Below are 8,894 nucleotides of genomic sequence, written 5' to 3' on the forward strand. Positions count from 1 at the left end.
GAAAGTTGGCTACAAAAACAGCATTATGAGGTCAGGGAGACACAGATCACGAGACATTACAATACAGTCAATGAAGCTAGGCATCAACCAATCTAGAACAGCAGCAAACATGACTCCGCTTCTGGCTAGCAATCCTATTGACTAACGCAACCAACGTTAGCTTTGGCTCGCTAATACTGCAGTTCGCTAACGTTACTTACCATGGATCGAACTCGTGGATGATGCTCTCGAACCGGATCACTGCAAAAAGTCTAGAACTGAAGCCTGCCAACCAGGCCAGAAAAAGAATAGTAAACGAGAGTAAGGACTGCCACCCCGCTGGCTGTGCCAGTCCGCCAGAGAGGCCTCCTTTCCCCCCTCCACCCACGGCGTTGGGTCGGCTGTTACCATGCAGCGATCCCCCGGCATTCGGAGACGCTTTGTGCTTGCCGTCCGTGGCTGTGTGCTGCTCCGCCATATTCTGCGTGGTTTGCGGCGTCGGTCGCGTTTGAAAGAGTAGTGAGCACGCTCCACTATCTCCCGCTATTCCCGTACAGCGGCCAAGGTTTTTTGACGTGGTTTAGTGTCCTTATCTTCACTGTGTCCACCGGCTTTTTTTTATTCACGTTCGTCAGTGACAACCACCATTACATCGCACACGCTCTTGTAAAATGTAATCAGATGGGATGGAATGGGCGGGACAATAGAAAACCCTGACAGCCTCTCACAGAACGACAGGTACAACAAGGCGGAGCCAAAGACTGCTGAGCGGTTGGATATTCAAAAACCAATCCCGCGCAAGTACTATGATAACAGACCGAATTGATTACCAATGAAATATCAGAACCTACGTTGAACGTTGAAAACCCTGGAAATGTATTTTTTTATATTTTATTATTCATAATACAAAAATCTACTTACATTGCTACATCAAACACGTCTAAAAAATAAAATAAAAACACAGGTATTAACAAGAAAATACTCAAACATACAAAAAATATAAATAAAATCATTTATAAAATAAACAATTTTAGTGCAATTGTATTCACTCTGAAAAAAAAAACGAATTATAATGATTCAGGAAGATGTTATTATAGTTGTTATTTACTAGGGATAATGTCTTAACAAGATCATTAAATTCAATCAAAAAAATGTGTAATTTTGGGATAGAATTTTGGAATTTTTGTTTGTGTATGAAGTATTTGGCAACAAGAATAAATAAAAATCACAAACATGAAACCATGGAAATGTATTGTTTTTTTTATTAAACAGCGAAACAGAACAGACAGAGGGATTCCACAAAAAAATAAGAGAACAAAAAAACAAAAAATCCACATTATATCAATTCAAATACAGACATGTAGTGAATACATTTTTTTGCTTTTTGTTTTATATACTTTTTAATGACTCTAAAAATAGTTGTCCAAATCAGATTTTTAAAAATAAGAAAAGGGTCTTTTTCTTCATAAATTTTGATTTGTGTATGAACATTTTTCCTAATAAAATTAAGAGATTTATGACATACTCACGTTCAATTGCGGAATCAGTGTGGTATATGTCAAACTTAGAATTGTCAAAGGTTGTATGCATTTTGTGGCCAAGATATTATAGTTTTACATCAGTCCAGAACACCTCACTATGTAAACAATGACATAATAAATGTTCAATAGATTCAGTTTCTAGTTCACAAAAACTCCATTCACTGGTAACGTCAGGTATATATTTAGAAAACAAGCCATTACACGAATATAATCTATGGATAATCTTAAAGGAGATCTCCTTTACTTTATTGATCACCATAAATGCGTGTGGAGTGAGCCAAGCATGGCGCCAGTTTACATCAAACGATGAAGCCCAACAAAATATCGCAGAGGGAATAGACTTCCTGTAGAAAATATCCCTTAATAAACGATTGTTGAATTTCGTATCTAGTAGACCTATGCCATTCACCTGGATATCGCTTACAATAGGAGATATTCCAAAATATGCATTATTCTGAAGTAAAGTTTTTATCCCACTAGGTATAGCTTTAATAACAGTGTCATATTCCTTGCTTGAAAGTATTTCCATAAATTCTCTCTGCATATATAGATTCCCACATAATACTAACTAATTGGCTGACAAGGACAATGTTTTTCGAGAACCAGTTACGGTAAAATAACATCTTGTTTCTATGTAATATCGACCCATTGTTCCATATAAAACATTTATGAGGTAAAAGTTGGGTTTATACAACAAAGCCCAGCACATTAAAGCCTGCTTGTGAAAACCCGCCTATTTCACAGGAAGTGTACCCACAATATATGGACATTGTAGTCAAAAAAAAAGCCCTCTGAGTTCTGGAAAAACAAAATTAGGTATAATATTCCAGAAACTATGAGGATTTTTGAGGTACCTTTTAACCCAGTTGACTTTGATAGGTTAAAAGGTATGGAATGGGTTGTCTTGTCTTGTAGACAAGAGAGAGACCGTAAGATTGTGAAGATGAATAATTTTTCATGTGAAGTGATATTTCTATTGCCCTTGGATGTTCTCTGCTGGGGCATGGGTATTAATGAAGATCAAATCAAATCACATTGTATTGGCCACATACACATGTTTAGCAGATGTTATAGTGTAGTGAAATGCTTGTGTTTCTAGCTCCAACAGTGCAGTGATATCTAACAATTTCACAACAATACACACAATACATACAAATCTTAAGTAAATAAATGGAATTAAAAATATATAAATATTTGGACAAGCAATGTCGGAGCGGCATAGACTAAAATACAATAGAATAGAACACAGTATATACATATGAGTTGAGTAATGGAAAATATGTAAGCATTATTAAAGTGACTTGTGTTCCATTATTAAAGTGACCAGTGATTTCAAGTCACTGGCCATGTGTTCTCATTACTATCTGTCCCCCAGCAAAGACATCATTGTGTAACTTAGGTATACAGTGCAAGTATCTGAAAGTATTCAGACCCCTTGGCTTTTTCCAAGCTTTGTTACGTTCCAGCCTTATTCTAAAATTGATTGAATAGTTTTCCTCATCAATCTACATACAATACCCCATAATGACAAAGAAAAAACAGGTTTTTAGACATTTTTGCAAACGTATTAAAATGAATCAACTGAAATATCACATTTACATAACTATTCAGACCCAGCGATTACAGCCTTGAGTTTTCTTGGGTATGACGCTACAAGCTAGGCACACCTGTATTTGGGGAGTTTCTTGATTTCTTCTCTGCAGTTCCTCTCAAGTTCTGTCGGGTTGGATGGGGAGCGTTGCTGCACAGCTATTTCCAGGTCTCTCCAGAGATGTTCGATCGGGTTCAAGTCCGGCCTCTAGTTGGGCCACAAAAGGACATTCAGAAACTCCTGAAGCCACTCCTGCATTGTCTTGTCTGTGTACTTAGGGTCATTTTATTTAACCTTTATTTAACTAGGCAAGTCAGTTAAGACAAATTCTTATTTACAATGAGGGCCTACCAAAATGCAAAATGCGGACGGGGGGCTGGGATTAAAAATATAAAATATAAAACAAAACACACATCACAACAAGAGAGACACCACACCACTACATAAAGAGAGACCTAAGACACCAACAAAGTATGGCAGCAACACATGACAACACAGCATGGTAGCAACACAACATGACAACAACATGGTAGCAACACGACATGGCAGCAGCACAGCATGGTACAAACATTATTGGGCACAGACAACAGCAAAAAGGTAGAAGCAAGAATACATCAAGCGAAGCAGTCACAACTGTCAGTAAGAGTGTCCATGATTGAGTCTTTGAATGAAGAGCTGGAGATAAAATTGTGCTGTTTGAGTGTTTGTCGCAGCTCATTCCAGTCGCTAGCTGCAGCGAACTGAAAAGACGAGCGACCCAGAGATGTGTGTGCTTTGGGGACCTTTAACAGAATGTGACTGGCAGAAGGGGTTTTGTGTGTGTAGGATGAGGGCTGCAGTAGATATCTCAGATATGGGGAGAGTAAGGCCTTAAGAGGGTTTTATAAATAAGCAACAACCAGTGGGTCTTGCAACGGGTATACAGAGATGACCAGTTTACAGAGGAGTATAGAGTGCGCTGATGTGTCCTATTAGGAGCATTGATGGCAAATCTGATGGCCGAATGGTTAATGTCCATCTAGCTGCTCGAGAGCACCCTTACCTTCCGATCTATAAATTACATCTCCGTAATCTAGCATGGGTAGGATGGTCATCTGAATCAGGGTTAATTTGGCAGATGGGGTGAAAGAGGAGCGACTATGATAGAAGAAGCCAAGTAAAGATTTAACTTTAGCCTGCAGCTTTGATATGTGCTCAGAGAAGGACAGTGTACCATCTAGCCATACTCCCAAGTACTTGAATGAGGTGACTGCCTCAAGCGCTAACCCTCAGAAGTAGTAATCACATCTGTGTGGAGAGGGGCATTCTCATTGTCCTGTTGGAAGGGGAACCTTCTCCCTAGTCTAAGATCCTGAGTGCTTTGGAGCAGATTTTCATCAAGGATCTCTCTGTACTTTGCTCTGTTCATCTTTCCCTCGATCCCTCCCAGTCCCTAACGCTGAAAAACATCCATACAGCATGATGCTGCCACCTCCATGCTTCACCGTATGGATGATGCCAGGTTTCCTCCAGACGGGATGCTTGGCATTCAGGCCAAAGAGTTCAATCTTGGTTTCATCAGACGAGAGAATATTGCTTCCAATGGTCTGATAGTCCTTTAGGTGCCTTTTGGCAAACTCAAGTGGGCTGTCATGTGCCTTTTACTGAGGAGTCGCTTCCGTCTGGCCGCTCTACCATAAAGGCCTGATTGGTGGAGTGCTGCAGAGATGGTTGTCCTTCTGGTAGGTTCTCCCATCTCCACAGAAGAACTCTGGAGCTCTATCAGAGTGACCATCAGGTTCTTGGTCACCTCCCTGACAAAGGCCCTTCTCCCCATATTGCTCAGTTTGGCTGGGTGGCCAGCTCTAGGAAGAGTCTTGGTGGTTCCAAACTTCTTCCATTATAGAATGACGGAGGCCACTGTGTTGTTGGGGACCTGCAATGCTGCAGAAATGTTTTGGTACCCTTCACTAGATCTGTGCCTCCACACAATCCTGTCTCGGAGCTCTACAGACAATTCCTTTGACCTCATGCCTTGGTTTTTGCTCTGACATGCACTGTCTACTGTGGGACCTTATAGAGACAGGTGTGTGCCTTTCCAAATCATGTCCAATCAATTGAATTTACCACAGGTGGACTCCAAGTTGTAGAAACATCTCAAGAATGATCAATGGAAACAGGATGCACCTGCGCTCAATTTCGAGTCTCTTACAAAGGGTCTGAATACTTATGTAAATTAGGTATTTCTGTTTAAATGTTTCATACATTTGCAAACCTTTCTAAAAACCTGTTATTGGGTATTGTGTGTAGATTGATAAGGATCCAAATGTATTTAATACATTTTAGAATAAGGCTGTACTGTAACAAAACGTGGGAAAATTGGAATAGTTTCCGAATGCACTGTAGCTCTCTGGATAGTACAGTTTACCGCTTTTATTCTACACCTTTTACATAAGGAGGCATCAACAGAGAAAATGGGTGAGTTTCTTTAATTGAGTGTGATACGATTGATTGAAGATCAATAGATTGAATGATTTAAAGGCTATAATATTGGATATAACATTGTGCAAAATCAAACACATTCATCACAATATTTTCCACGAGACAAGAAAGACTCATGGGTAGTTTACATCCCTGGAGGGAAAACTAATGTGGGTATTATAACAGTACTTATTACTATAATGCATACCACTTTATATTCAACTGATATAAATAAATTTTAAAAAAGGTATAACTTGACACGTTGCTGGAATAGAGTATATGTTGCATACTTGGCTGTCTATGTTTATATTAGGTTCATCATTCAAGTCAAAATACACAGTCCTTGCCCTTGAAAATATCTCTTCACAGCATTTTACCCTGAACAATAACAAAGTAGGCTTTTCTACGAAATATAAGGCCATTGAATATCATTTTTTTAAACAGCGATCTTGAGAAACATTGAATGTTAATAGATATAAAGAAGAATACGATATGAACATAATTCAATAGATAGCCTATCTAACAATCGTTTTATTCAACTCACTTCCCTCCAATGCAACATCTGTGTCGCCTCAGTGTGGTATACGTTACTGACTGTAAACGTTAATAATAGACTAAGAGAGAACAGTATTGAAGAAAGAGTGATAGTGTGATGCCTTGCAGGTAGACCAGAATCGGATTAGGTCCATAATACAGACAAACCACTGCATAAGTGTGCTATTATTGCAGCTCAGAGCCAAAGGGTCGAATTCAGCTAGAGAAAGTGTCTCTCATTCATCACAAATGCCTGCATATTCCACAACAGTAACATTAGCCTCCATAAAATCTATGAAAAATACAATGCTGTGAAGATAGTTTCAATTGCATTGTCACAGCACAGATGAAAACAAGCTGCTGTGGGTCCAGATGCCGGACAGGGCAGATTTGCTTGCTTCTGTCTCCTGAGAGAGAGCCTTGAGTGTATGTTTGTTACTCTCTTTCTTTCATTGTTTCTTGTTTACTGGCTTTGCATACGAAGATTCAAGTTGGCGGGACTTCAGCTGGGCCTTCGCTCTTCAGCTTCCTTTTGGAATCTTCTCTTGGAAAGCCATTCTCGTTCAAGATGGCGGGTTGGGGGCTTAAAATTGAGTGAGCAATCTGAGGTTCATAACTTACTTGTTATGGCTCACATGTGTACACAAGTAAGCATAAAAAGGGGGGCAAAAAGGCCCCCTTTGCTCTTGGCTCTCAAGCAAAGCACAAAGATTTACAGTCATCGGTGGTGAGCAACACTTGGTTGAAAATAGTCATGATCCTCTATTTGTCTGTTGGCTCATAAGGGATAAGCAGGGTCTGCTCTGAGGTTGAGAAGATAAAGAGGCCTGCTGGTGGTACTACAATACCATCCAAATGAATGGGTATTTGAAACAGACATAGTCTGTCTGAGAGCTTTGGAGTAGAAGTACCATTCTTTACATCTATCGATCGGCTCAAGCAATTTGTCGGGGTTTCACACAGCAAGCGACTTACCAAATGATCATTTAAAAAGGCTAATAATTTAACGAACATCACTTGCATGTTAAAAACACAGAGACAGGATGTTTTTGTCCCCATTGGTTTATAACAAAGCCAGATGTTTAGTCTATTCTTTAGAATCTTTTTTAGCAGCTTCGTTCTCTTATTATACAAGCTCGACAATTTACCAAATCGAGTTGGAAACTATTTCAATGTTTATGTATGAAAGCAGGGACTTTTAACAGTATAATGGGCTAAGCAGCATGCGTTGCTCCAGAGCCTGTTGACTCTAATGAGCTCTACCTATTCTAACAGGGGTACCTGTTCTAACAGGGGTACCTGGAACGGCACAGCATATGCAGCTGTGCATCACAGTCACCAGTGGAAAAAGTATCTCTAATTATGCTGACCGAAGACACCGTATTTTATCAAGAAAACAAACAAAAAATGTAAAAAACAGAAAACAGACCTGGAAAGCCTATAGTACTCTACAAGGTAAAAATGCATGAAATAGAGACAGACACAACAGAAAAATGCAAGCCATTGTTGTGTCCTCTTCAACACGTCCACATAGTCAACCTACAGTTGGGTTCTACTCATGTATTACAAAGGTAGGAACAGGTTCAAAAATAAATACAAGTGTATTAATGCTCTGTTAATCCTGCCCAAATGAAAATCACGTTTCTATGGCAACGTAATACTAATTCAATTTCGCGAAAGCATTGTTCATTTCCTTTTAACACAAACAACCTTTGGTTATGCAAAGTGGTGTTAAAGGGGGCAGGAAGCCAAAGGAGCTCTGGTGTTAATATGTGGGTATCAACTGTCTTAACCCTGTTTGGCAGCTTTCATTCATTCACTCAACCGTAAGCGGGCAAATTTACTCTGAAAGTGTGTATGTCTGAGAGTGAGTCACGTTGACCATAGTCTCACTTGGACAGATTTACAGCACTTTGCATAGTAGTAGGCTGACAATGTGAGACTACGGACTCTGGCTTGCCCGACATGCCAAGACATACTTGCAATATCATATCAGCCATCCCCAAAATGGGTTGTGTTAGTTAGGAGTACTATACGCTCGTAGAACAAAGGGTTGCAAAAGACCACGATTGAGGACTGAAAAGATCTGAGAAGCTTTACTTTTCAATTGTAATGTCCTTTAAACAATTTGTTCTGGTCAAGATCAAGCATGCAACTGCCTTTCAAACTATATTAATAATAACACAGCTAGTCAGGGCAACTGAAACAAAAACACAGCTGATGCTTCAAAGACCGAGGACACTACAGAGCACAGCCATTAACAAAAAGCCTTCCTATACTACTAAAAGGTCTTTAGGACCTAGCTGCTTCCCATGATGCCTCCTGGGGTTGATGGCCTGCAATTCAGGAATGAGAAACGTTACATGCGAAAAACAGTTGAACTTCGCCTGACATCATTCCACGGACAAAACTAGGATTCAGATGTTGAAAACAAGTGTGCCTCCCAATTTCCGAGCTGCCTCGGCTGACAAATAGCCTCGCTCTGACATTCTTGAGCTTCCAAACACTTGCCATTTAATTTGAAAAACAACAGATTTATGGGATGTTACTTGGGTGACACCCCCAAAACTAGACAGCAATATTCTATACAAGAAGAGCAAAAGACTGCTCCACTGAATTACATCAATCATGATGACAAATTATCAAAACAGATTCCATGTCGGTTTTAAAGGGGCAGTGCAATTAAAACATGATTTTCCTGTTTTTTCATGATATTTCCACACTCTAACCAAGTTTACATCCACAGGTTTTATGCGAGTAAAGTCATACCACATAAATAAAATCACGAC

The 8,894-nt window shown here is 39.6% G+C and overlaps 1 protein-coding gene across 2 annotated transcripts in view; it reads right to left on the reverse strand.

Annotated features, from left to right (window-relative positions):
- The window catches only part of LOC118398316 (dolichyl-diphosphooligosaccharide--protein glycosyltransferase subunit STT3B-like), a 96,129-nt gene extending 95,446 nt beyond the window's left edge, over positions 1-683 (reverse strand). The window contains exon 1 of one of the 2 annotated variants that reach the window (XM_052470593.1): positions 201-683. In XM_052470593.1, coding sequence (XP_052326553.1) covers positions 201-457 — 257 coding nt within the window. In that variant the 5' untranslated portion in view covers positions 458-683. The remainder of the gene's footprint in view (positions 1-200) is intronic. The other variant, XM_035793526.2, reaches the window with a different exon arrangement.
- Between the last annotated feature and the right edge of the window lie 8,211 nt (positions 684-8,894).

The sequence above is a fragment of the Oncorhynchus keta genome, chromosome 19 (genome assembly GCF_023373465.1).
Source record: "Oncorhynchus keta strain PuntledgeMale-10-30-2019 chromosome 19, Oket_V2, whole genome shotgun sequence".
NCBI lineage: Eukaryota > Metazoa > Chordata > Actinopteri > Salmoniformes > Salmonidae > Oncorhynchus > Oncorhynchus keta.